The sequence below is a fragment of the Balaenoptera borealis genome (genome assembly GCF_965194805.1).
Source record: "Balaenoptera borealis genome assembly, chromosome: 4".
NCBI lineage: Eukaryota > Metazoa > Chordata > Mammalia > Artiodactyla > Balaenopteridae > Balaenoptera > Balaenoptera borealis.
The window spans coordinates 147,552,431-147,579,866 of NC_138861.1; the positions used below are offsets into that span (position 1 = coordinate 147,552,431).

At 60.6% G+C, this 27,436-nt stretch overlaps 1 protein-coding gene across 2 annotated transcripts; it reads left to right on the top strand.

Moving 5' to 3' along the window:
* The first annotated feature begins 26 nt into the window (after positions 1–26).
* Positions 27–23,881, top strand: CPZ (carboxypeptidase Z). Of its 2 annotated transcripts, XM_082391468.1 has the most exons (11): positions 27–242; positions 5,318–5,350; positions 6,269–6,643; positions 9,625–9,840; positions 12,232–12,428; positions 12,975–13,136; positions 13,547–13,705; positions 17,593–17,728; positions 19,432–19,571; positions 22,662–22,761; positions 23,435–23,881. In XM_082391468.1, exons 1-11 carry the CDS (start codon positions 155–157, stop codon positions 23,782–23,784), a joined length of 1,956 nt encoding a protein of 651 aa, XP_082247594.1. In that variant the 5' UTR covers positions 27–154; the 3' UTR covers positions 23,785–23,881. The 2 variants fall into 2 exon arrangements, with proteins under 2 accessions (XP_082247594.1, XP_082247595.1); XM_082391469.1 differs by lacking the exon at positions 5,318–5,350 and having other exon boundaries at positions 29–242.
* The last annotated feature ends 3,555 nt before the right edge of the window (positions 23,882–27,436 follow it).

The following is a 27,436-nucleotide window of genomic DNA, read 5'->3' on the forward strand; positions in this document are numbered from 1 at the left end:
GCTCCTTGGTCCCTCCCGCCGCATCGCTCTGCGCGGTTCCTGGCGCCGCCGTGCTGTAACCCGACTCCGCGCTCGTGGGGGGCGGGAGACCGAGCGGCGCTGCGCCCCGGCCCGAGTGCCACATCACTGCCCGCCACCCTGCCTGCCGCCCACCATGCGGACCCCGCCGCCGCCGCTTCTCTTCGCGATGCTGGTCCTCGCCGCCGCCCGGCCCTGGTGCGAGCCCAACACGGACGCCGCGGGTAAGGCCGTACCGCCCGCGCCCTGGGGTGGAACTCGGCGCCCCGGAACCGGGAACTTTCCCCCGCGTGACCCATGGTCCCCAAGTGGGCACCCTGTGACCTTGGACTTCGGGGTCTGCCCAGGAGGGGGCAACCGGCTCTCTGAGCGCATCCAGGCTGGGACCCCCGGGCGGAACGCACAGGCAGCTTGGGGGCAGCGGAGGTACCCAGTGCTCTGGCAGGGGGTTCTTCTCGGTCTGGGCACAGCGGGCAGGGCGCCCTGCAGGTGGGGTCCGAGGGAGCAGGTGCCAGAACTTTGCAGGAGGAGAGGTCGTCCGAGGTCCCCGGTCCTTCCAGGAAGGGGGCGGCCTCTGGGCCGGGCAAACTCTTGACCCCTCCCTCCCATCTCTGTGGCGTGGACAACAGCGTCTCCGGAAGTGGGCGCAGAGGGCCGGGAGGAGGGGGTAGCATTCTGGGGCAGGGGGAGGGGGAGAGTGGCGGGAGCCAGGGACCACCCCGGGGCGGTGCGCCTGGGAGTGTGGGGTGCTAGGCTGAGGCGGGGGCCAGCTGGGGGCCCGGGCTCTGGTCCTGACCACACCTCCTGTTCTGGAGTGGAGTGGGCCTCGGTTTCCCTTTACGTTTAAAGGAGAGGGTGTATCTAGTCCACTGCCGTCAGGGTCCTTAGCAGCAGCAGACATCTGTGCCCCTGGAGGGCGGGGGTCCCCTGGGGCACAGGGGTCTGGGCGTGTCAGATTCGGAATCTCTCAAGCGCTGGAGGTTTGTGGACACCTGAGAACTTGCGGGCACCAGCCAAGTGGGTGTGCCAGGAGCAAAATGCCTCTCTCAAATGTGCCAAGGGCCATCTTTTCCTTTTCTTCTCCCTCAGCCCAAATTGAATTTTCTCTCCTCCTCTGCCCCCCTTCATCTTTTTCCTCCCCCACTTGCTACAGAAAGACCCGGGCCAGGCAGAGTGTGTATGGGTGTGTGTGTGTGTGTTCACACGCACGCCTGCACATCTGTGCACGGGATGCAGATGGAACTGGCGTGGTGTCATGGATGGACCCTCCCCTGAACCCCTGAGGCCCCAGGAAATGTCTAGAAGTATAGGCTTGTCAGGGATTACAGTCCCCTCTTCCAGGAAGCTCTCCCTGACCTCCCCTTCTTCCAGGGAGAAATGCAGCCCCCTCCTCTGGACCCAGGTTGCCCCTTCCTCACCTGGAGGGATGGGCAGGGTGGATCTCTGTCTTCCACTCCATGGTGGCATCAGTGACTGTTTCTAGAATAATTCCTTCCTCCTAGTTGGATGTTCTCCTTACAGATGAGCATGTGTGGTCCGTGGAAACCCAGTGCCTTTTCCAGACCGCACGCTGACGTGGGCAGGGGCAGGCAGCTTGAGTCCAGGCTTCTATGTCCAGGACTATATCCAGGTCCTTACTGTCCCAGGGCTCAGAGCGGGCCCAGACCCTTCCCCCCCGCCTGTCCCTTGCCTCCCTCAGGTCTTTAGCGGGAGCAACTTTCATGCTCCTAGGGGCCAGGCAGGTCTGGGTTCAAATCCTGAGTCCTCTACACTGCTGTATGGTCTTGGGCAGATGGCCCGACCTCTCTCACCTCATTCTATTATTGTTCCTCATCTTTAAGACCTTCAGCCCCAGGTCAGTCTTGCTTCCTTCGTTGAAGACATGCTGACACCTTGTGGTCAAGAGGTGTAACGGTCACGTGTGGACTGCTCAAAAGCAGCCTTTGGACCAGAGCCGCCCAACAGAATGATACCAACCACATACATCATTTCACATTTCCCAGAAGCCACACGAGTGAGATAATAAGAAACAGGTGAAATTAACTTTAATAACAAATTTTATTTAACCCAGTATATCTGAAACATTGTTTCAGTATTTTGTCATCAATGTAAAAATTATGAATGAACTGTTTTACATTCTTTTTTAAGTGCTAGATCTGAAAGCTGATATTTTGCACCTAAAACACATGTCAATTTGGACTCACAGCATTTCAAGTGCTCAATAGCCACACAGGGCTAGTGGCTACCGTACTGCATGGTGTGTCCTCTTGACACCACCCCCAGCCCGAACTCCCCAAAGGCACCCCCTGGGGCTTGCTTATCATTATGGGTTGAACTGTGTCCCCCAAAGATATGTTGAAGTCCTAGCCCCCCCTTCCCCATACCTGTGACTGTGACTTTATTGGGAAACAGGGTCTTTGCAGGTATGGTCACATTAGGACTGGTTTAGGGTGGGCCCTGAATCCAATGACTGGTGCCCTTAGAAGAAGATGGAAATTTGGACACAGACACACCAGGAAGGACGTGTGGTGACAGAGGCAGAGATCAGGGTGATGTGGCCACAGCCAAGGGTTGCTGGGGGTGGAAGCTGGAGGAGGCAGGAGGACCCTCCCCCGGACCCTGTGGAGGGTGTGGCCTGCCAGCAGCTTGATTTCGGGCTTTTGGCCTCCAGAACCATGAGAGGAACAATGTTTGTTGTTCCAATTTGTGGTTCTTTGTTACCGCAGCCGCAGGAAACGAGTCCACCCATCTCTCTGTCTTGCTCCTGGTGCCCACCCTGGAAGTGTTGGTGACCAAGTCAGCAGATGCCACCCCCTTGTCCTCCCACTGGGCATTGCTGTCTGGCAGGAGGGTCACAACGGGCCGTCCCTCCTTCTCCCCGTGCGACCCCGAGCCACTGTGTGTTGGGCCCTTACTGGGCCCAGGCCCTGGCCTCAGCACCACCTCATCGGACCCTCCAGCAACAGTGGGCACTCTTATTATCATCCCCATTTTACAGATGAGAAGACTGAGGCACAGAGAGGAGTTTAATTCCCTAACTTCAGCTTTCTCATCTGTGACTCAGGGAGGCTCGAAGCCACGTGAAACCGGGAGGATCCACTTGTCAAATCCACTCAAATCCAAGCGGCCGTGTGGCATCTGATGGCTTTGAAGGAGCAGGTGTGGGAGTAACTGTGCTCCGGCCTCCCCGCCACCCGTTTGCCTGAGGCCAGCAGAGGCCCCAGGGCCGGCGGGGGTTCTACTCACTGAGCGCCTGCCGAGAATCTGAGCAAATCTTCAGGTTCGCCCCCCTCGGCTCTGGGCTGGGCACACGGCAGGCGCAGCCTCGGCGTGGTGGGTGCAGGCGTAAGGAGGGGGCAGGGGCCTTGGCTGGAGCCATCCGTCTAGGGAGGCCTTGGGCTCCTGAGCTGACTGAGTCGTGGCGTCCGTATGGGTCCGAGCTCGCACGGGCTGTGAGGGCGGGTCGGCTGAGCGTGAATTCTGAGTGTGAGCCCTGGGCACGGATGCTCCCAGGGGGTCCTGCTCCAATCGCGTCCTTTCATCTATTCTCCCGACATCAACGCAGACAAGCAGATAACAGCGCAGTGTTGCAAGCTGAGTCCTGGGCCGGTTTCTGGTTCTTTCTTTATTTCCCTTATGTTTTGATTCATCCTCACGCCTCCTCATTCCGCACAGGGCAGTGGGCACAAGCCTGGAGACACTTTAGACCATAAAGGCGTGGAGTCGGGTGATGGAGTCGGGCGGGTGCGTGGAAATTCCCAGGCTGCAGGCTGAGAGCAGGTGTCCTCACTCACCGCCAGCCTCCTCCCAGCGGGCACTGCGGGGTAGCCGAGGGCACGGGTGGTGGGCACGCAGCAGCCCTCTCTGTTGCATTAAGGGCGGCAGCCCCATTGCCTGGATACTTGAGGAAAATTATTCTCTTGCCTGTTACTTTGCCAAGTGGTGCCAGCCGGTTAGGACAGCCTGAATCCTTGGCTCATCTCGTGGTGAGAGGGCACCCTGAACGTCTCCATCCCATGAGAGCTTCGAGAGCTTGCCCGAGGGGTCAGGGACTGCGGCCGCCTTGTCCACAGTGGGGGCACTGTGTGCAGAGGTCCTCACGGGGGGCTGCCTGGCCCCCGCCGCATCCCCGCCACGTCCCCGCCACTGGGGACTGACGTGTGCTCAGGCAGGTTTCCACGACCCCCAGATCTTAAGGCGAATCCCTAGAAGCAGCTCCCACCCTTGCTGTGGTCCAGGTCTAGCTCCCGATGAGGTTACGGGGTTAGACACAGCCTTTCCCTGTGGTCCTAGCCTCCTTTCACTGCTCTTTCTGGGCTCCCCCTGCGCCCACTTCCTGCTTTCTTTTTTGTTTGTTTGTTTATTTATTTATTTACTTACTTATTTGCCCCTGGTCTTAGTTGCAGCAGCCAGACTCCTTAGTTGTGGCATGTGAACTCTTAGTTGCGGCATGCATGTGGGATCTAGTTCCCTGAGCAGGGATCGAACCCGGGTCCTCTGCGTTGGGAGCTCGGAGTGTTAACCACTGCACCACCAGGGAAGTGCCCTCCCCCTCCCAGGACCCCTGCACCAGCTGAGCTTTAAATCTGATTTCCGTCTCTTGGAGCCAGTTTTTTCCTCTTAGCTCTCACAGAGCACTTGGGACCTGCCTCTGATGGGGAACCTGGCAGGTAGTGTTGGTTGAGGTTGGTCTTAGTGACCTTCCCAGGGGTCTCACTGTTGGGTCCATGTGTCTGGGCCTCGGGGAGGACCCTTGAAACCCACAAGTCCAAGGACAGTTCATGCGTTGGTCCTCTTCTCAGGAAACAGGAGACAGCGCACTGCAGAGTGTTCTGGAAGGGAGAGGGCCGCTGCCTGCCTGACTCTCGGGGGAACTTGGACTAGCGTGGGGTGAGAGTCACTGGTGGGGTGCAGCCCCTGGTCCAGCCTCTGAGGGCTGCTTGTTAAATATTTGGGAATTTGGTGAGAACTAGTTCAGCTGCAGGAAGCTGTAATTGGCCACAGTGGAAGTATTCACACCACGGCGATCGGCCAACACTCTTGAGTCAGGGCTCTTTCGTCCTGGCTGTCTTCCGTTAGGGGAGTCGTGTGACCTCTTCGAGACTCAGTCTCCCCTCCTGTGAAATACGGGAGGACGGCCATGAGGACATCAGAGGGTGGCTGTGAAGGGGAGGGTGGGCAGGGGGCTGGGGGCCTGGCCAGTACCCAGTGAGAAGCAGCAGTGCCTTTGTGCACATCTGGGGGACGACTGATGGGCGGGGGTCCGCCCCCCTGATAGCACCGCCCTTTCTCCCCCCAGGTGGATGCCCCGGGACAGCAGCTGCGGACAGCGGTACGGTGCACGGGCTTCCGGTTTCGTTTTGTAGGAGTGATGCAGGCCCTTCACACTATCAAAGCGTTTTTGGGGGTGGAACCCACCGTTCTAAAGTGGGTGATGAATAAGGTGGCCCATCGATTAAATCCGGACCCATTTTAAACAGCTAGAAATTAGACAAAACGAGACAAGGAGGCCCTTCCCTCTGTGCAGCTGGGCTCCCGACCTTGGCTCTGCCCCGGGTTCCTGTAGCAGGTCCTCCCATTCCCCTCCCCCCACCCCTTCCCCCCCCCCCCCCCCGGCAAGGCGGGATCTAAGTGAGCTCGGTTCCGATCGTGAGGTGTGCACACACCCGCTGCATTAGCTCTTTATCCTGTGCGTTCCCAGTTCTGTGCCCGGCACCTGCTGAGTCCAGGGCTGGGACAAGCCCCTTCCCTCCCTGGCCCTGAGTTCCTCCTTTGTAAAACGAGGAAGGGAGTATTGATCTCGGGATGATTTTGGAGGTGACGTGGGGTCTGATCTATCAGAGGTGCTCAGAAGCAGACGTTTCCTCAATGCTCCTCCTGCCAGATTTAGGCATCTGGTATATTCTAAGCAGAGGGACTAGAGTTTTTTAAAAGTAGGAAAATATTTTCCCCATACAGAAGTCAGTGACATGCCCTAACGTGGCAGACCCTCGGCCAGGGTGGCTTTCCTGCACCCCTTTGGCAGATGTGGAAGCTGAGACCCAGAGCAGCCTGTCCCGCTCTCTCACCAGTGAGCCCTGGGAACCTTCTCTGGTCCTCGCACAGGCCCTGGCCTCTCCCTGCCACGCTGCAGGTGCCCATCCCCTAGGCCCTGGCCCTGAGAGGGTCGGCTTGGGCAGAGCAGGTCCTTAGTAGGCGTCTGGGTGGGCCATCGTGGGAGGGAGTGACGTGGTGACGCCCCCTCCCCCAGCTACATGCGTGGACCTGCAGCTCCAGACCTGCAGCGACGCCTCCTACAACCAGACGACCTTCCCCACGCTGCTGGAGCACCGGTCCCGGGCGGCGGTGGAGTCCAGCTCCGAGTACATCCTGCTGAGTGTCCTGCACCACCTTCTGGAGGGCCAGTGCAACCCGGACCTGCGTCTGCTGGGCTGTGCCGTGCTGGTCCCACGGTGTGAGGGCGGCCGGGCGCGCAGGCCCTGCCGGCACGTCTGCGAGGCGCTGCGGGACGCCTGTCAGCCCGCCTTCGACGCCATCGACATGGCGTGGCCCTACTTCCTTGACTGCGGCCGCTACTTCGTGGGCCAGGAGGAAGGCTGCTACAACCCCCTGGAGAAGCTGCGAGGTGAGCTCTGGCATCCCGTGGTGGTGAGCAGCTGGGGGTCGGGCGGGCGGATGGGACACACGTCGGGCGGGAAGTGCCTGGGCCAGGGCGCCGACAAGGAGGCCCTGGATGCAGGTGCCCGGCTGGGAGGGCAGAGGTGTGTGAGGGCCCGAGTCCTCGACGGCACCCCTCCCCCGCCATCAGAGAACAGAGGGCACTGTTGTGAGGAGGGCCTGTCCCCCCGTGAGGCCTGCCGGCAAAGCCTGGTGATGCCTGTGGTCAGTCCTGAAAGATCACACGTAGAATACTGGCCGGGAGTGGCAGCCAGACTCCTCGAAGTGGGGTCCGTGGAGCCCCAGGGGAGAGGGGAAGAGGGGCTGCAGAGATGGGCTGTGGTTTCTCGTGTGGACAAACCAGTGGAGGTGGAATGGGCAGCCCTGGGTGGTGGTGATGGAACGAGCAGCCGTGGGTGGTGGTGAGCCCCCCGTCTTGGGGGGTGTGCAAGGAGCTCCTGGGGCCCCGCTTGGCAGAGATGCTGGAGGTGGGGGGGTGGCGTGCAGGCCAAGTGCCTCTGCAGGCCTCCCTACCCCCTGGCTGGGCTTCCAGACTGGGTGAGAAGGGATAGTTCCAGTGCACAGTGGAACCCACAGCAGCCCCACTAACAGCACCCTCTGTGCCCCCGCCACCCCAGACATGGAACCCGCAGCAGCCCCACTAACAGCACCCTCTGTGCCCCCGCCACTCCAGACATGGAACCCGCAGCAGCCCCACTAACAGAACCCTCTGTGCCCCCGCCACCCCAGACATGGAACCCGCAGCAGCCCCACTAACAGCACCCTCTGTGCCCCCGCCACCCCAGACATGGAACCCGCAGCAGCCCCACTAACAGAACCCTCTGTGCCCCTGCCACCCCAGACATGGAACCCGCAGCAGCCCCACTAACAGCACCCTCTGTGCCCCCGCACCCCAGTCAGCAACCACTGGTCACACGTGGCTCCCGAGTGTGACTAAGCATCTAAATTTTGATTTGATTAGATTTTAATGAATTTGAGCTTAAATGCAAATAGCCACATGTGGCCATTGTGTGATACTGGGCGATGCAGAATGACATCGGCTTCTGGCTTCTCACGTGCTCATGTCATGGAGCTCACGGGGAGGTTCACGTGATCTGGGGCCAAGTGCTATACACGTACGATCTCATGAAAACCCCACAACGACCCTGAATATTGGTGTAACCATTTTACAGATGGCAAAGTGGAGGCTCTGGGAAGGCCAGTGGCAGCAGGCGGCCGGCTCCTGGCTGGTGGAGCCGGTGTGAGCCAGGCCAGTCACTGGTGGATGGATCCATCTGTCCATTCACCAAACAGCTCTTGGGCACCTGCTGTGTCCATGGCTCCCGGCTGGGACACCGAGGATGGCGGTGGGGAGGGCACACAGAGGTGCCTTGGGCTGGCCTCCAGTGAGCCCTGGGTTGCAGCTCTGCCGCTCGCTGGCTGTGCGGGGCTCAGGGCTGATCCTGGAGCTGAATCTGGGGCTGGGGGGTTCCGTCCACCTGCAGCTTCTGTGCGATGCGGTGGCCCGTGGGTGGCACCTTGCAGGCAGACAGGAGCCATCTGCACGTGAGGATGCAGGAAGCGTGGACGGCGGGGGCAGCCGGGTGGGGAACGAGAAGCAGAGGAAGGAAACCAGACATCTCCGTGGGGTTGAGCCTGCCCGCCCTGGGAGAGCCCGCAGAGCGGGCTGGAGAGAGTTTATTTTGGGCAATTCTGCCACCAAATTGCCAGTTCCAGCTGCTTGCTTCTCCCTCGGAAACCATTTTGAGGAGAAACAAAACCACAGGGCAAGTGAGACGCTTGGGAAAAGCATTCCCCATTAGTGCTCCTCCAGGACCAGCCTGCGGGGACCTGTGTCTTTCCGCGCAGAGACCCCGGGGAAGGGGGTGGGCAGGGGCCACTGGGGCCGGCCTTGGGGTGCTTATGTGGGTGGGAGGGGACAGCCAGCTGGCCTGTGGATTGTGCTAAAAAACATCCGTCCCTCGACCTGGAAGCCCAGGAATTTCTCCTAAGAAAACTTTAAATTTGGGGAAAAAGCTTTTCTCTTGTCCCCCTCCCTTCCTCTTTCCCTCCCCCTCCCTCCCCTCCCCCTCCCCTCCCCCTCCCTCCCCCTCCCTCCCCCTCCCTCCCCCTCCCCTCCCCCTCCCTCCCCCTCCTTCCCCCTCCCTCCCCCTCCCTCCTCCTCCCTCCCCCTCCCTCCTCCTCCCTCCCCCTCCCTCCCCCTCCCCTCCCCCTCCCTTCCCCTCCTTCCCCCTCCCTCCCCCTCCCTCCTCCTCCCTCCCCCTCCCTCCTCCTCCCTCCCCCTCCCTCTCCCTCCCCCTCCCCCCGCATGCTCACTGTTGTGTGGGTAATAACAGCTAACGTTTGGCCTCAGGAGGGTAGTGGAATAGTGGACAGAAAGGAGCCTTTCAGAGCCTTGTTGCCTCCCTGACAAGATGTTGAAACTGTGTCCACCGCGATGCTGAGTCAACAAAGCAGAACAGGAACCTGCATCCGCCCCCAATTATAGCTTGATGCTCCCGGGACACAGAAACACCCAAAGTCAGGAGGCGGCAGCTGAACGGAGGTTTTCCTTGGGTTGAGGATTCTGTCGGTGCGCCTCTTCCTTCATGTTCTACTGTTCTGTATTTTGTAAAATTTCCAAACTAACTACATATGATTGTTATTCATAGCAACGCTAGGAACTGTGTTGCCGTATACATCTGTTGGGGGCTGTTATTAGCTGTTGATATTAAGCATTATATAGAGAACTTTCATTACCAGCAAACACCGACTGGCCGGGGAGCCATCTGAGGGGGGCAGGTGGATCCCGACCCCCAAGCTGCCACGGTGCAGTGTGGGTCGGGGTGAGGGCGCCGGGAGCGGTCAGGGGCCCTTGTCGTCATCGTGGGGAGGGTAGGGGGGCGGGCAGGCCCCAGCTGACCCCCGGCACCCGCGTCCCTCCCCCAGGAGGCCTGGACGTCGTCGAGGAGGCGCTGCCCTCGGGCCACCCGCCAACTGTCCTTCGCTTCACCCACCACTCCTACGCCCAGATGGTACGTGTGCTGAAGCAGACGGCGGCCCGCTGCACCCACATAGCCAAGACTTACAGCATCGGGCGCAGCTTCGACGGCCGGGACCTGCTGGTCATCGAGTTCTCGAGCCTGCCTGGCCAGCACGAGCTGAGTAAGCCGCTGTCGCCGTCGGGGGCAGGGGTGAGAGGCCTGGGCCCGGAAAAGGCTCTGGCCTGCTTGGCCTTGGGGTGCACGAGCCAGATCCGGGGTCCTGATCAAAGTCCCCGATGTCTGGGGGACAGGGCGTGGGCGGGGGCTTCGGGGTGTGCTTGGGGCACTGGGGTGCACGTCCCGTCCCAGCGGGCATGTGTGACCGCTGTCACAGCCACATTGCTGGGAGCTGGGAGGAGCAGCGGGGAGGGCCACGGTCCTGGAGAAATGGGCTGCGCAAGTCAGGGGGCATGAGGTGAGGGTGTACAGTGGCTGTAGGCACGTCAGGCCTTGTGCGTCTGCAGTGCAAACTTAACTGTGCCTTGTCTGTACCTTTTGTTGTTTTTGCAACCTTGCCCTGGCACACCCGGACCCCAGGCAGGTATGTGGGGCTCTGGGTCCTGGCCCTTGACGTTTCCTCCTTTAAGTTGCGTGGTCCGCATTCAGCGAGTGATGTGAATACAGCAACTTTTCCAGTTATTTAAAACCCACGTCCATTTCAGCTCATATCAGGCTTAGGTCCTGTTTGGAGATGGGGGACCACGTGGAAAGCGCCACGTCTTACTGGCCCTTGGAGCCGTGTTCTTGCAGGGCTGAGGAGGTGTCAGACTCCACCACAGTCCTGGGTCTTCCGCCATAACTGAGAAGGGCCTGCAGTGCAGATGCTGAAAAAAAATTACTGTGAAACTGAATTTCAGGGCCAGGTCGAGGAAAGGCAGTGGGCCCTGGGGGCGGGGCTCGGGGCTCTGGCCCAAGAATCCAGATGTTCTAGCAAAGACTCAGCGCCCTGGCTGCAGCCTGTTTCCGGGGTGGCGGGGAGAAGATGACCACGAGCCCCCCCTCCAGGGCACTGAGAGCATTGGGCACAGGGACCCCCTTCTGGCCTCTGCTGGGGAGTCGATGAGTGAGGGTCCCAGGCCTTCCTCGTCTGGTGTCTCAGCTTGTCTGTCCCTGTGACTGTGGAAGTCAGACGGGATTGGTCTAGAAACAGCCCCACTTGACCTTGGTCCTTACCCCTTGTCTTGGTTAAGTGGCTCCGGCCCCTTTGCTGGGCTGGCCACACTCAGCCAGTTTCCATCCTGGTGGCTTGGGCAGCGTGGACGTCACGAGCCCTAAGCCCTGTCTCCCGTCAGGGGTCAGAGGTCATCTAGCCCCACTCCAGCCTCCAAGGCCCACCCTGTCTCCTACCCCTCCAGGCCTGGGCTGAAGACAGGACTCTGGCTTTCAGACTGATTGGTCTGCAGCTTTGGAACATGTGGGTGAGGGGTGTCCCCTGTGAGAGGGTCAAGGGCGGTGGCCAGTGTGGAAAGCCTCAGGGTTGTTTATACCCTTGGAATGTGGGAGGGACATGGCCGCTTGTTCCCACAGCTGGCGGTCCTTGGGCTGCTCACAGCCAGGGAGGGAGATGCCATTTGCCATGTGAGCAGTGTGAGGCTCAGAGAGGAGAGGTGACTTGTCCTAGGTCACACAGGTAGTGAGGCTGTCAGGCTCCTGGTCTACTCTTCCATCCATCCATCCATCCATCCATCCATCTTCCATCCATCAGTCCGTCCATCCATCCACCCATCCATCCATCCATTCATCCTTTCATCCTTCCATCTATCTTCCTTCCTTCCTTTATTCCATCCTTCTATCCATCTTCCTTCCTTCCATCCATCCATCCATCCATCCATCCATCTTCCATCCATCAGTTCATCCATCCATCCACCCATCCATCCATCCATTCATCCTTTCATCCTTCCATCTATCTTCCTTCCTTTATTCCATCCTTCTATCCATCTTCCTTCCTTCCATCCATCCATCCACCCACCCATCCACCCATCCACCCATACATCCATCCATTCATCCTTTCATCCTTCCATGCATCTTCCTCCCTTCCTTCTTTCCTTCCTTCCATCCCTCCAGCCACCCATCCATCTATCCATTCTTTCATCCATACTTTCAGCTTTCTGCCTTCCTCCTTCCCTCCCTCCCTCCCTTCCTTACTTCCTTCCACCTACCCATCCATCCATCCATCCATCCATCCATCCAAGGGCCAGCTGCCTTCGCATCTAAGCACCAATGTATACCCTACTCTATTGCACAAACATGAAGAGTGGCCATGAATGAAATTCCCACAGACCAATGATAACTTATATTATGATTAATCAGTATCTTTGATGGCTATACATCACAGATGTGCTCAACAAAAGTGATGACCTTGATGAGACCTCATTAGTCACAGAGTCGCTTGGGCCAAAACGAGTAGGAATAGGTTCCAAAACAACTGGCCACCCTTGCCGTGTGGGCCCTCAAGTCTCTGGGGACCCCGGGGCTTTGAGACGATGCCCCCAGGTCACCATATCCCCCCCAGTGGAGCCCGAGGTGAAGCTCATCGGCAACATTCATGGCAATGAGGTGGCGGGCAGGGAGATGCTCATCTACTTGGCCCAGTACCTGTGCTCTGAGTACCTGCTGGGCAGCGCCCGCATCCAGCGCCTGCTCAACACCACCCGCGTCCACCTGCTGCCCTCCATGAACCCCGACGGCTATGAGGTGGCGGCCGCCGAGGTGAGCGCCCCCGGGCCGGCCCCGTGGCCACTGCCTTCCACCCTCCCCTGTTCGTTCAGCCCCTAGCGGTGGTGCAGGGTCTCTGTGCGTGAGGACTCAGTGGGCGTCAACATCGGCGAGGTCCTGCTTGGGGGTGGGGAGGGCCGACAGACACTGGTAGTTCTATGGTGGGTTGAAAGGTGACGAGCGCCGTGGAAACAGGGTGACGGGGGTGGGAGGGGCCGGAGCGTGTGCTGGCTGGAAGGGGGGGGGAACTCCGGGAGAAGGTGACCCTGAGCAGGGCCTGCGGGGGGTGGGAGCGAGCAGTGCAGCCCTGGCGAGGGGTGTTCCAGGCGGGGCACAGCCAGTGCGGGGCCTGAGGTTGGAGGATCAGCCCAGAGGCTGGAGAGATGGCAGGGGAGGTCAAGGGCAGCTCCCAAGTTCATCGCGTGAAGCCAGAGAGAAACCACAGCCCTGCCCGCGACTCTCAGCCCAGCCCTGCGCCTCCCTCCAGAAGGATCAGGGTGGGCGCGCTGACCCCTGGTGGGGGGCGACCTGTGCGTTCAGGGTGCCGGCTACAACGGGTGGACGAGCGGGAGGCAGAACGCACAGAACCTGGACCTGAACCGCAACTTCCCCGACCTGACGTCCGAGTACTACCGCCTGGCCTCGGCCCGCAGCATGCGCAGTGGCCGCATCGCCATCCCACAGCACTACTGGTGGGGTAAGGTAGGAGCCGCCGCGCGCCCCGCTGTTGCAGCCGAGGGTCTCTGGGTATTCTGGGACCCTCGGGGGTCCTCCTTCCCCAGGGCAGCAGAGGCTGGCGGTTAACAGCCTTAGCCTCTGAGCCTCGCTTTCCTGCCTGCAAAATGGGGATACTCCTCACTGGGCCGCTGGTGGGATTCGGGGAGCGTGTACCGAAAGCACCCAGAGTCTGGCAGGTGCTCAGGGGCAGTGCCCCGGAGGGCTGCCTGGAGGAGGTGGCATCCCCAGGAGGTGGGCAGGAGAGTTCCAGGCCAGAGGACGGGCACGTGCGAGTGCCCGGTGGGGCCTGAACGGATTTCTGAATCTTGGGCAGGGGGCTGGGTGGTCGGCGGGGACATGCCTGGTCCTGAGGGCTGCCTCGTCCGCCTGGGCAGGTGGCCCCTGAGACGAAGGCAATAATGAAGTGGATGAGGACCATCCCCTTCGTGCTCTCCGCCAGCCTCCACGGGGGCGACCTTGTGGTGTCCTATCCCTTCGACTTCTCCAAGCATCCCCAGGAGGAGAAGATGTTTTCCCCCACGCCTGACGAGAAGGTGAGAGGCTGGGCAGAAGTGCTGTGGGTGCAGGAGAGGCAGCAGTGTGGGTGGTGCCCGCGGGGCCCCGGAGTCCTTCCGGTTCTGAGCCGGTGAAGCCCATGGAGCTCGGAAACATTAGGAGCCTTCTAGGCCCACCTCCAAACCCCCTCCTCCAGGAAGCCTTCCAGCCAGCTGGAAGCAGCCCCTCCCTCCTCTGGCTGCCCCCCTTCCATCAGTGTCTCATCTCGTCTGGGAGCTCCTGGGGTGGGGACCCTGGCCGAGTGCCCTCCCCCCAGGCCGCCCCGTGTCTTCTGTCCTAGGGAGGCTGGGGTTCCGGGCGACACCGGCAGAGGGCAGTGCTGCATCGTGCATGGCGCCCGGCTGGCTCCTGGCGCCTCCCTCCTTCTTGTGGGTCCGGCCAGTTTGTTAAGGGTCAGGTACCCTGGGACTTGAGGATGCAGTGAGATCAGAGTAGGAATTTTGGCCCCAGCGGTCGCCTGGGCCCTGAGGAGACCCTTCCCGCCTCCAGGCCTGTTTCGCTCGCTGCTCAGACCAGCAGGCATGAGACCTGTGATGATGGCCGGACCCCTCACCAGCCCCGTTCTTCCCTTCCCCGGGGGCACCCCCTGCCCTGACTGATACTAGAGGCTGGTCTTCTGGGAAGGGCATGGGGGTTGAGGAGACTGAGGCCAGGCAGGGGGTGATCTTCGGTGGGTCACAGCCGAGTGCGCTGCAGCTTAGCTGCCCCAGCTGCCCTGATGACCCCCCGCCCCCAGGCCAGCTCCTGCCCTCCCTCCCCCGTCAGGAGGCAGGAGACTTTCCTGCCCTTCCGGGAAGACAGAGTTTGATAGCCTTTCCTCGACCAGCCTGGGGAGGCTTGGGCGGGTCTGAGCTGTCCGCTTGGTCACTCAGCAGGCCCCCTGGTGGACCGGACTCGGGGTGGAGAGCAAGGCCAGGCCTCTGCTGCCTTCTCGCACTTTCCACCTGGTACTGGGGGCAGGGCAGGGAGGGTGGGACTGGTCCTGGACAGACAAGTGCCCGGAGCTGGCTCCCCTCGTGTTCTCCTCCTGCGGCCACCCAGAGGTCAACCCTGCCTCACCCAGTCCCTCCCTGTGTGTGGCCGGTCCCATGGCCACCGCAGCGAGCAGGACTGAGCCCTGCGCTGAGGGTCCTAGTTTAGGGTGGGAGACGGAGCCAGAAACGGGAAAGGATGCTCATCTACTTGGCCCAGTGAAGGTGTGGCCTGGCCAGAACAAGGGGCTGCCCAGGAGGGCGGGGACACGCAGGGATGCTGTGTGTGTGTGTGCGTGTGCGTGTGTGTGTGTGTGTGTGTGTGTGTGTGTGTGCTGGATCCTCAGCCCTAAGGTGGACTTTAAGGAGGGTGTCCTCAAGGGGCAGCTACCCCAGTGGAGCAGGTGGAGACTCTGCCAGGCCCCCAGGAGTGAGGCTTCAGGGGCCTGTGGGCAGTGGGGGTTGGGGAGGCCCGGCAGGGATGGGCTGGGCCAGCCTCCTCCAGGGCTGGGGGTGCAGAACCCGTGTCTCCTGCGATTGTTCCTGCACTTGTTCATTCTTGCTCCCACTCTCTCATTCATTCAGTCACTCGTTCACTCCCTCATTCATTCATTCACTCCCTCACTGACCACTACAACCAGCACATGCCTAGCACCTGGAGGGGTGCCAGGTTCTACGCTTGGAGCTCAGCCAGGGCCCCCCGGGGTGGTTGGGTGGTCTCCGCTGTGCCTGGCCTCCGCCCGCTGTGCTGTCAGGATCAGGGCCAATACCTGGGTGAGGCCTGCGTCGTCCAGGCAGGAGGAGCCCCTGGTCGCTGGACTCAGCATCTCTGGATCTCAGGGGCAGGTGCGTGAAGACGCCTCTGGGGGGAAGTTCGCCTCAAGGAGTCCCCGCAGAGTCAGAACCCTGAGAACTTCCCCACCGGCCATCAATCATCGATCATCGATCGATACTCCTTCAGCCCTGCAGCCAGTGGTGGCCTCTGTGGAAACCAGGGTCCCAGGAGCGGCTTGGGGAGTTGGGGCACATGAGGAGGGCTTGGCCAGGGGGTCCAAGTCACGCCCCCAAACTTCCACGGTGCCCGGTGGATGGGGGCCAGCGCCTCAGGGCAACGTCCAGGCCGGCCAGGGCTGCCTGCCTCGCCCCCCTCTGTCCCCCTCACACCTGCCCTTTCTGCCCAAATCCTACTCCCCAGCTGGGCTCAAGCTCCGTCCGCCGACCAAGCCCTCCCTGACGCAGCCCACCCCGCAGTGGGAAGGAGCTGCGGTATATCCAGGTCCCAGGCTGGCCGGTCCTTCTCCGTGGCCCTGACCTGTGATCCTAGGCCCCTCATCAGCCCATGTCTGCCCTTCCTAGCAGCCCACCGCACCCCACCTTGTTTCATTTGGGGGGGTCATTGTCTCTGTGTCCTTCCCCCACCGACCCACCACCCCTGCCTGGACCCTGGGTGGAGATCCTTCCCCCAGGTCGGGCCTGTTCCCAGCCGGGCCTGGGGCTCCAGCGCCCGGGGGTTGTAGGGACTGGTGGTGACTTTCCCTGCTCTCCTGAGGGGGCTGACTGACAGGTGACAGGAGGAGGCCCCAGGGCAGGATGGAGGGAGAGACCGGGAGGGAGCGTGGTCGGGGAGCAGACCTTCGAGAGGGGCTGGCCCAACCTACGCCCACCAGCCCAGGTCCCGCTCTGCAGACAGGCGCTGGAGGCACGGCCACAGTTCCAGAAACAGCCCCATCACCACCTGGATGCCTGACTGAAGATGGGTGACCACAGCCCACGGGTGGCAGGGGCCGCTGGCAGGATGGCGGTCCCTGACTGCCGACCTCGGTGACTGAAGGACATGCGTGGGCTTGTATTTTGGGCGCTTGGTTTGTGTCTGTGGGACCGAGTTGAAACTGCAGTCCTATCCCTGAGAAAGTGGACTCATCCTTCCCCAAACCCAGGGTCCCAGGGTCTGAGTCGCCAGGAGAGACTCTCACTCTGGCCCGGAGCAGCTCCCCATTTCTGACCCCACCCGCCCACCTCCCCTTTTCTTAAGGACGGATGCCCAGCCCAGGACAGACCTCTCTCAGGGCTGTAGGGCCTGAACAGGCCCAGTACAGGTGGGCCCCTGCTCCACCTGACCTCTACTTGGAGCCTCCGCCCTGGGTCAGACCCGTGTCTGGTCCTGGGACGTACAGGTGGCTGAGTCCAGCCTGGGAGAAGGACCTGGCGGCCCTGTGGGGCGGGGAGTGTAACGGGGGAGCTCTGGGCTGGGGGAGGTTGGGGGAGAGGGGCTCTGCATCACCCAGGAATCGGGGCCGCACCCAGACGGGCCCTGCCCCCGAGGCTCCCCAACAGGGGGTGGCAGGCCCTGTGAGCTGCATCCCAGCCGTGGTGGGAACTGCACGTGGTTATGGCAGCAGGCCGGTGGGCGCCTGCGGGGGCTGGCTGTCTCCTAGGGAAATGAAGTGACAGTTTTCATAGCCATTCGCTTGGGGGATGAAGTCAGTGAAGATGAATCCCATGCCAGCCTCCCGCCTCTCCCGGGGCCTGCCCTCTGCACAGCGGCAGTAAATGCTTTATAAATAGCAAAGCCGACCTCCAGGTGCCCTGCCAGTATCCCCACAGGGTGACCCCTTCTCGAGAGGAAGCCCACGCTCCCTAGCCAGGTGCGTAGGGGCACCGTGATGCGCCCATGTACCCACCACCGGTGCCCCGAGCTCTGGCAGTCCCGCCTCCAGGCCTTTGCACGTGCTGTGCCCTCTGCGTGGACCCTGGTCCCCCTCCCACCCGAGCTGCAGGTGTTCCCTGCGGTGGCCCCTCCTCACCCCACTGCCCCCAGCTCGGAGGGCGTCCCGCGGAGCGCCCACCTTCCGGTCTTGCCCTCGAGGGGACCTCTCTCTCCATCTCCTCTCCAGATGTTCAAGTTGCTGGCCAAAGCCTACGCCGACGTGCACCCCATGATGATGGACAAGTCGGAGAACAGGTGTGGGGGGAACTTCCTGAAGAAGGGCAGCGTTATCAACGGGGCGGACTGGTACAGCTTCACGGGAGGTGCGGCCTGGACCGGCGGGGGCGGGGCTGGCGTGGGGCGGTGCGGGCCGCTGCCTCCTCGCAGCAGCTTCTCCTGGGAACTTGATTCTGGAGCTTCCGGAACGAGGGAGAGCAGCAGGGGTGCCTCACGTGTGGGGGGACTTACGCCCTGGGGGTGGGAGGGTTCGGGCGTGGCTGACTTCGGTTCTCTTGCGGCCTTGGTGAAGTTCACGTGCGACTGTCGTGGAAGGGCTAGACTGTGACTTCCCCGTTGCCATTTTTGTGGTTTATTTAATGGTCACTTAACATCTCACGGTTCCACCCGTGACCAGTTCTTTTTTGCCTTTTGGGGTTTAGTAGGGCTGCCCGATGGAATATGGGATTCCCCAGTTAAATGTGAATTTCAGAGAAGTTAAGGAAGAGTTTTCAGTTCTGTATAAGTACTGTGCAAGTCCCAGATATTACGCGGGAGGTACTTACGCTAAAACCATATTCGTTGTTTCTCTGAAATGTGGGAGCAGGTGACACCCTGTGTCACGGGGACACTGGAGGCTGGGCCCACGTGCTTCCACGTGCTGCCGGCCACCCCTCCACGCCAGCACGATCCTTGTTATTCATGTCACTTGGTAGATGAGGAAACCGGGCTCAGACAAGGGCAGGACCAGCTCGAGGGCCACGGCACGTGGCAGAGCTGGAACTCACCCTGCCTGTGCCCCCCCCTTCTCCTGTGGAGGCGGAGAGCGAGGCCCCTCAGCTCCCGTTAGAGCCACTTTCACCCCCTGCTCTGCACCCCTGCTGCCCACGATGGCACGTGTGGTCCTTCCCGGGGGTCAGGGCGGCTTCTCTCCCTCCCAGGACCCAGACGCGCGGGTTCCCTGACCCTCGGGGGGTGGGCTCCGTGTCTCAGGCACGACCTGTTCCCGGGGTCTGCAAAGGCCCCATTGGGGGGCTGAGCCTGGGAGAGGCCAGCTGGGCTCCTCTCCCTCAGGACACCGACCCAGGGAGGGCATGGGGCCAGTGACCAGGGACAGAAGGGCCATCTGCAGGGGAGTGCGGCCTCTCTGTGGACGTGAACGTTAAGTCGGGAAGGTGGCCGCTGGGTACCGGGGTTTGGACGAGGCTCTGAAGCTCTGAAGGCCCGGGGCCCCCGCTGCCCCATCAGGGCCCGGGGCTGCCTCAGAGCACGGCTGCAGCTTCTGCTGCACAAGACCTCCCAGAGCAGATGGGGTGGAGGGCAGACACGGGGGGTGGGGTTCAGCCCCACTTGCTCCGAAGCCTCTGCCATCTCCCTGGCCGGCCATCGGCTTCGCTGGGCCAGGCTCCCCCGGAGATGAAGGTAGTAGGACCTTCTTCCCTGGGCTGTTCTCGGGACCGTCCAGGTAAATGGACGTTATCACTGGGGGGTCAGGCCAGGGGAGGGCCAGCAGCTTGGGCCCCAGGGGCACGTATGGCCCCCACATGCTCCCAGCTTCTCTGCTGGAAGTGGGCTTGCTCCTTACCCCCCAAGGGGCCGCAGGGATGCTGCGTGAGCCCGCGGACGTGGGCGCCAGACCGCTTGGTCCACAGTGCAGCTGCCCGCTCGCTGGACCTTGGGTGGGAGCTGTGAAGTTCCCGGGCCTCGGTCTGCTCGTCTGGGAGGCGGGGGTAGGGCCACAGCCCCTCCCAGCTGCCCGGCCCAGGGCCCTGCGGGCGGCCGATGTTGAGAGCCACGCCCTGTGCTGCAGGCATGTCCGACTTCAACTACCTACACAGCAACTGCTTTGAGATCACGGTGGAGCTGGGCTGCGTCAAGTTCCCGGCCGAGGAGGCCCTCTATACCATCTGGCAGCACAATAAAGAGCCGCTCCTGAACTTCGTGGAGATGGTGAGCTCTGGGCGGCCCCCGGGGCCTGGCGTGGGGCGGGCCAGACCCAGGCCGTGTGTAGGGGCTCAGCGCCCACGCTGTCACATGATTAGACTGCACTTGTTTATTCGTTAACCACCTGTGTTCACGAGTGAAGATTCACCGGCCACCCTGGGGTGGCTGGGGACACCATGGGGCATAAAACAGAGCCCCCAGTACAGGAAAGGTCTCAACAAGGGGAGTGCAGGGACCAGGGCAGCCCAGGGGAGGCGCCTGACCCAGCCTCAGAGGCCACGGGGGTCTTCCTGGAGGAGGCGGCACCTGGGCTGCATCTTAAAGAAAGAGGGAGATCAGGTGACAGGACAGGGACCCCTCTGGCAGGGGGGACGGCACATGTTAGAATTCAGTGGGGCGTTTAGGCCTGCAGGGGTGCCGTGGCTGGAGGAATGGGGCAGGCCCTGGTCGGGGGCAGGCCCTGGTCGGGGGCGGGCCCGGAGGTGATGGCTGGGCAGCGGGGTGTCTGTGCGGTCCAGGCAGGGCCTTGCGCACATCTGCCCCTGGGACTCAGAGGGGAGGGCACAGGCTGCTGGGGCGGCAGTGAGGCACCCGGACTGAGGGGTAACCCCCCCACCACTTGTGGGCTGAGGTCACCCAGAGGTGGGCAGGCTGTGAGCGGGGGCCTCGGAGAACGGGTCTACAATCACCCGTCACTGGACCCCGAGAGCCAGGTCTCCCAGTGGCCTGGTGGCCGTGTGGGGACCAGATGCCGCAGGTCCCACTGCCTCTCCCAGCCCTGCCCCACCCCTCAGTCTCCCCAGCATGGCCCAACACCAGGGGATGTGGTTCTGAATAGGATAACACTCATGAAAGGGACACAGGCATTCAAAATGGAACAAGACAGTGCTTTTGTATTGCAGTAGAAGCCTCTACATTTTGCTTATCCCCGAGCATTTTTAAGAATCATAAAAATGGCGTGTTGCTGCAGTGTCCCGGTGAGAAGCAGGTCCTAAGAGGAAAACAGGATTGCCCGAGGGAGACAACGAGGGGTTGTGAGTGCATTTTTTAGATGGAGGAACAGGGGTGCTGGGGGAAGGATCGTGCTGGTCAGGGGTCGCTGGGCTCCCATCCTGGCTCACAGAGGCTGTGATACAGCCAGAGGAGGAGACAGAGGGTCAGAGAGTGACCGGGCAGGTCCAGTGTCACCAGCCACTGCGCTGAGCTCGAACTCAGATGTGCCTGCCCCAAACGCCAGTTCTGTTGTCGAGCCCCCTGCTTTCTAGAAAGATCAGGAACCTGTCTCCAGGCAGGAAGCAAGCCAAGCCTCCGGACCAGCAGCTGCAACAATAGGCAGGAAGCAAGGCCGCAGATAATAACTGGGCGATGTTAGCCCGGTTCCTTCTTTGCGGCTGTGCCAGTGACCTCGCTGCGGGGCCTGGCATCGTCGATAATGGCTCGAGGCCAGGCCTCTTGGCTCGTTTCATTTTACGGCTGTCTGGTGAAAATGAGTTTTAAGGAGCCTTGAATGGAGCTGGGATTGCTCCGTGGATATTGTATGTGAAGGCTCGGGGTATAAAGATTTAATAGCAAGCGCGATACCGTGGAAGGCCGGGCAGCACATGGCCGGGCGTGGCTGGCCCCCCAGACTGGCCCCCAGGACAGCTGCCCGGGCCTCCTGATAAGGATCCGTCTGTCGTGTCCACTGAGGCCTTTTGCACAGTGATCCTGACCAGGCCCGGACGGGGGGCGGGGGGAGGGGGGCGTCTACATCCCCCTGGTCAGGAGGGGAGGGGCGGGCGCGCCATCTCTCCTCCTCTGCCTGAGAGCTCCGCGTCCCCGGTTCTGCATGAAGATGACTCCTCAGCCCGAGAGCGAGGCCGGACCAAAATCTCGCTGGTGCGTGCTGGTATTACATGAGGCCCTACTGTGTGCTGGCCTCTGTTCTCAGACTGGAGAGGGAGGGGAAAGGGCAGATGATGTCGCAGTGAGGTCAGGGCTGGGAGAGGGGAAACCAAGACTGTGGGACCCCAGAAGAGGCCCCTGATGTGTCCAGTCATCAGGGAGGGCTTCTTTGAGGAAGAGGAGTGTGAACTGTGTCTCTAAGGGGGAGAGGAATAGGCCAGGTGAGGGCGCTGGTCAGGTGTCCTGAGCAAAGGAAGGGCCAATATGGAGGCTGGGAGTCCGGGGGCGGCCCTGAAGGCGTGAGCGGCAGCCTCCGGGGATAGGACAGCGCCCACGTGCTGTCTCCCCTCCCCCCCGCCGGGCGTCCCGGCCGCCTTTGACGTGAGCTTCAGCCTCTGGCTGTTTGCAGCCTGACAGAGCAAGGGTGTTCAGCGTGTTTGTTGCTGATTGTTGTAGGAGAACTGTGCATGGGCTCAGGGTTCCAGGAGGTGATTTCTTTGGAAAGTGCGGCTTCCTAGTCTGACTGTGATGTGTGCAGGAGCTGCAGGGTGTGTGCTCCGGAGCGGCTGTGCTTAGGACCCATCAGGAGGGTGGGCCGTCCTGCCTCCAGCTCGGCCGCTGCGCCTCACGTGTATTAATTCTTATTTCCTGAGGTGGGCACGGTGACCCTGTGTTACAGACGGGGAGAGTGGGCCGAGATGCCAGGTAGCTTTCCAAGGTCAAGGAGTGGGTTGGTGCCCGGCCAGGACTGACACCAGGGTCCAAACCCTCGGGCCCGTGTCCTCCCGCTGCCCCACGCTGCCTTCGGGACCTCGGCTCAGAGAGAACCTGCCACACCGGCTCTGCTTGTGAAGGCAGGGGGCTCAGATGTGTTCGCAGGTGGACACGAAGGGGTCTGCTGCTCAGCGCTCATGGCCCAGGAGATGATGTCAGCCAGACCCCCGAGCTGGACGGTGGGCCGTTCACAAACCCAGGACGGGGTTGCTTGCCGCAGGGGGACCCCAGAAGTGGGCTCACTGGTCACCCTCGCTTCACAGATGAGGAGACCAAGGCCCAGAGGGGGTGTGGCTTACTCAAGATGGGGAGACGAGTGGTGCAGAGCTGGGCTTAGCCAGGCCGTTTCCCTGGAGACGGGTGGGGACTGGCTAGGCGGGCTGTCGGGCGCTCAGGAGGGTGTGTGCCCTATCCACGCCCTGTCCTTGGTCTCCTCAGGTGCACCGGGGCATCAAAGGCGTGGTGATGGACAAATTTGGCAAGCCGGTCAAAAACGCCCGGATCTTAGTCAAGGGCATCCGCCATGACATCACCACCGGTGAGCACTTCCTGGGGCCACGTGGTGCCGGCACCTGCCATGCTCAGAGCATGCCCGCCGCCCCATCCGTCCTGCGCCGGCCTGGGGGGTGAGGGTGGGGAGCCCTGGGGTCTGCGTCCACCACGAGCTGTGTCTCCTGCAGCATTGGGTCCAGCAGGGGGGTAGGGGTTGTGCTCACGTCCTGGCTGCCAGTGCCCATCGATGTGGATTCCATGTTCCTCAAGAAGTGACTGCTGGGCAAACCTTCTCAAAGATTACAGGAGGGAGCCCGTTGGTTCCTGTCCTAGAGCTTACATCCCACTGATAAGCTGGGGTGCCCATGTGGGCTCCGGGTGCCCTCAGGGATTTCACAGCTGATTTGAAAAATACCGTACATTGTGATGTGAGTTCCTTGTGGAAACACAGTCCAGAGGAGGGAGGGATTGTTAACTGTGTGGGGGATGGAATGGTCTGTGAAGGCTTCAGAGAGGAGGTGCTGCCTAAGCAGGGTTTTGAGGGATGAATAGGAGTTTGACAGAGGGAGCAGGTGGGAAGGACATTCCAGGCCAATGCAGACGTACACCTTTGGGGTCTGCTGCCCTCCAGGCTGACGCCCCCCTGCCCCCCATTACCCATCATCACAAAGCTATCTGAGCCCAGGTCTCAGAGTCATTTTCATTCCATTTGTCCATAGCCCCAGATGGTGACTACTGGAGACTGCTGCCCCCAGGGTCCCACATCGTCATCGCTCAAGCCCCCGGCTACGCCAAGGTCATCAAGAAAGTCACCATCCCTGCCCGGATGAAGAGTGCCGGCCGTGTGGACTTCATTCTCCAGCCGCTGAGGATCGGACCCAAAACATTCCTTCTCGGGCCACGGAGAAGTTGGCCCGGAGGCGCCGGCCCACACAGGGAGCCCGAGGAGCCCAACCAGGAGCCCCTGGGGGCCCGGAGACAGCCCGCGGCCGGCGGCAGCAAGCCCTGGTGGTGGTCCTACTTCACGTCGCTTGGCCAGCACCAGCCGCGCTGGCTGCTCAAGTACTAGGCGCCCCCGCCCCGCCATGCGGTCTCCTGCCCTTGATTCCATCTTCCAAAGACATCCCACAAAGCCGTTTCTGTTTTATTAAAGTGTTTCTATTCCCCTCCCGCCATGATGAGAGGCTCTGTGTGTGAGGCCCTGCAGGGGAACACACGGTCCCTGGAGGAGAGAGGGCCGCTTGGGCAAGGGCTCCTCTGTCCCACAGGTGGCCAGTAGCGGTGTTGCCCTTCAAACCCTTCTGTGTGTGGCCCATTCCCAGAAAGTGAGGCCTTGAATCCAGAGGGGCCTCTACTTTACAGACCGGAAACCGAGGCTCAGCAGGGGCTGTGACACCCCAAGGGCACACGTGGAGAGGGTGATGCCGGGCTGGGAGCCGAGACTCTGGGTCCTACAGCTGAAGGTTGTGTGTCTGGGAATACGTGGAGGTGGGAGGCCAAGGAGAAAGGTGGGGGGAGCCTGGCTGGGGGAGTGGGGGGTGGGCAGCAGGTGACCCCCTCAGGGTCACAGCCTCAAGGGCAGGAGAGCTGGCAAGAAGCGTCACCCAATGGTCACGCTCAGAGGCTCCTGACTCCAGGAGGGAGGGTCTCCCTCAGCCCCATCCTCATCCTATGTTGCCACCAACTTAGGTCCAGGGGCACCTGAGGCCCCAAACTCCCCACAGGACCCCCTTCTAGTCCACTTCTGAAGTTAAGTGGGTCGGTCGGTCCTGGGATCTATCAGGCAAGGAGTGAGGTAGCCTATCAGAGAAGGCTCGTAGAGAGGGTACACTAGTCAGCTAGATCCTGGGATCTATCAGGCAGGGAGTGAGGTAGCCTATCAGAGAAGGCTCATAGAGAGAGTGCGCTAGTCAGCTAGGGCTGCGTAACAAAGCACCGCAGACCAGGACTCAGACCACAGACACTTGTCTCCTGGTCTTGGAGGCTGGAGGTCCGAGTCAGGGTGTCAGCAGGCTGGTTCCTTCTGAGGCCATGAGGGAGGATCTGCTCTAAGCCTGTGTCCTTGGCTTCTAGATGGCTATCTTCACCCTGTCTCTTCACATCCTCTTCCCGCCATGCCTGTCTGTCTCTCTATCCAAATGTCCTCTTTTTATGTCTTACTGGATCAGGGTCCACCCTGATGGCCTCATTTTAATTTGATCACCTCTGTAAAGACTCTGTCTCCAAATACAGTCACATTCACAGGTACTGGAGCTTAGGACTTTGACATATAAATTCCGGGGGTGGGGGAGCACGCAATTCAACCCATAAGAGAAGTGGGATCCTTGCTTGCTCCTGGCTGTGTTCTTGGGGTCCTTTGCATCCTAGTGTCCCTGGCCTGGGCAGGGTTGACCCCACACAGAAGTGGGGTATCCCTCTGGAGCAGTGCCTTCACCCCAGCTGGATACCAGCCTGACCCTTACTAGCATCATCAGCACTGTGGGATTGCTTCCTGTCAGCCTGGGCCAAAGCCAACAGGAACAGGCATGCTTCCGATGGTGGGTGGTGTTGCCTTTGGGGGGGAAGGTGCAGGAGGGGGCGAGGGCATCCTCCAGTCACACAATCCGGCCCCCATACAGCGGTGCACAATTTGCAAAGCAAAGCACGTGTGTGCATCCAGGGAGGATCTGGAGCTTTGGTCAAACATCACGGCTTTCGGAGCCCCTCTACCTCACATTCACCCACTCATGTGTCAGTGGTCCCGAAGACCAGCACTTATTTGGCCCTGCTGTGTACTGGGCACTGTATCCCTGCTGCACGGATATGGGTACCGCCCAGAGAGCTTGTGGGACGAGCCCAGGACCTCGCAGCGTGTGGGCGGCAGCTGGACCCCTCCTGCAGGACCCGTGTGTGGGGCTCCTGCTCTCCCGGCATCTCTCACTTTCTCTGCTGATCACAGCCACCTCCCAGAGTCGGTGTGAGAGGCAGAGACAGCTCTGTCTGGCGCCTGGTTCATGCCAGGTGCTGAGGGCAGGGCCCCGGAAATGGGGATGAGGACGAGGAGATGCAAGTCCAAGAGGCCACGCCCCGCCCCTTACTGGTGCTCTCATCATCTGTCTGTGGCCAGCAGAGTCCCTGTGGTGGCTCCTATGTCCTTTCGATAGAAACCAGGAGTCCTTGGCCACACCCTTGCCCTCTGACAGCGCCCTGAGCCAGGGTCCTCTGGCTCCACCCCGTCTTTTCAAGTCTCCTGGTTTCTATCGTGGGAAATGATGTTTAAAAATGTAACCCGCACAGCTGGCTCCTCATTTTCCCCCAGGGGTTGGCCATGGCTTCCAGGCCCTGCAGAGGACATGTTACTGAGTCTAAGCTCATACTGCTTGCAGCGCGACAGGCCAGTAATCGAGAGATGAGTTGTTGGGACAAGGAATAACGACTTTATTCAGAAAGCCAGCAGACAGAGAAGATGGTGGACTCGTGTCCCAGAGAACCGTCTCGCCTGAGTTAGAATTCAGACTCTTTTTTTTTTTTTTTAATAAATTTATTTATTTATTTTTGGCTGTGTTGGGTCTTCGTTGCTGTGCGTGGGCTTTCTCTTGTTGCGGCGAGCAGGGGCTACTCTTCGTTGTGGTGCACGGGCTTCTCATTGCGGTGGCTTCTCTTGTTGTGGAGCACAGGCTCTAGGCGCGTGGGCTTCAGTAGTTGTGGCACGTGGGCTCAGTAGTTGTGGCTCGCGGGCTCTAGAGCGCAGGCTCAGTAGTTGTGGCACACTGGCTTAGTTGCTCTGCGGCATGTGGGATCTTCCCGGACCAGGCCTCGAACCTGTGTCCCCTGCATCAGCAAGCAGATTCTCAACCACTGCGCCACCAGGGAAGTCCCAGACTCCTTTTATACTAAAAGGGGAGGGAGCAAAGTCAAACACTTCTTGGTTCTCATCATCCTCCAGAGGGGATGTGTTAATTTCTTCCTCCCTACAGTCATTCACAGGTGGGCCTGGTCAGGATGTTTCCTGCGAGCTGAACAAAGGTATTTTAGCTTAATGCTCATTACCTGGGAGTCAGGGTTCCCAGAGATGGGCAATGATGTGTAATTTAAGCTTATAGGCAACATCCCTTTAGCGATGAACTTGTAACAGAATACAAAGGTTCTTCCCTGTTACAGACAGAGCTGGAAATAGGTTTCCTTTGAAGGGGGAACATAGATGAGTTCACATTCATGGCTCCAATCCAAACTCAGAATTACTTAGCCCCCCATGCTGCTCTGAGAAACCCGGTTTTCAACAGCGATGGGGAAGATAGAGTGAGTGTTTGTTACAATTGCTCATTTACTTTATCCCGAATACACACACACCAGCCTCAGATGACACCATCACCCCACCACCCATGGTGTGATGACTGAAAACAGCTCAAGATTTTCCTTTTTCTTTCTTTTGTCCTGGGAGACAACCCATTAAAGATACAAGGTCAAATTATTAGATTTTACTAGTCCTGGCAGTTGAGGGCACAAAACTGAGGGGCAGCAAAGAATCACAGGCACTTGGTAGTGCTGGCTGCAGGAGCTGGTCCTTGCTCTCCTGCATGGGGCCGGGCACCGGGGAGGAACAGGTTCGAAAGGGAGCAGAGCTCGCAGCAGCTGGGGGTGGGGGTGACTGGTTGGGGGTAGGGGTCTTGATTTCCATGCAGAACTGGGAGTTTGATGTAGAAGCAGGAAAGGGAAGGTGACCCCTGGCGGAAAGAGAGAGC

Excerpts from the sequence above, each read along its gene's own strand:
- CPZ (XM_082391468.1), top strand. The coding sequence starts at position 155 with ATGCGGACCCCGCCGCCGCCGCTTCTCTTCGCGATGCTGGTCCTCGCC. Across the intron at positions 5,351-6,268 it reads GACAGCAGCTGCGGACAGCG|CTACATGCGTGGACCTGCAG; the intron begins GTACGGTGCACG and ends CCCCTCCCCCAG. Across the intron at positions 9,841-12,231 it reads GCCTGGCCAGCACGAGCTGA|TGGAGCCCGAGGTGAAGCTC; the intron begins GTAAGCCGCTGT and ends TATCCCCCCCAG.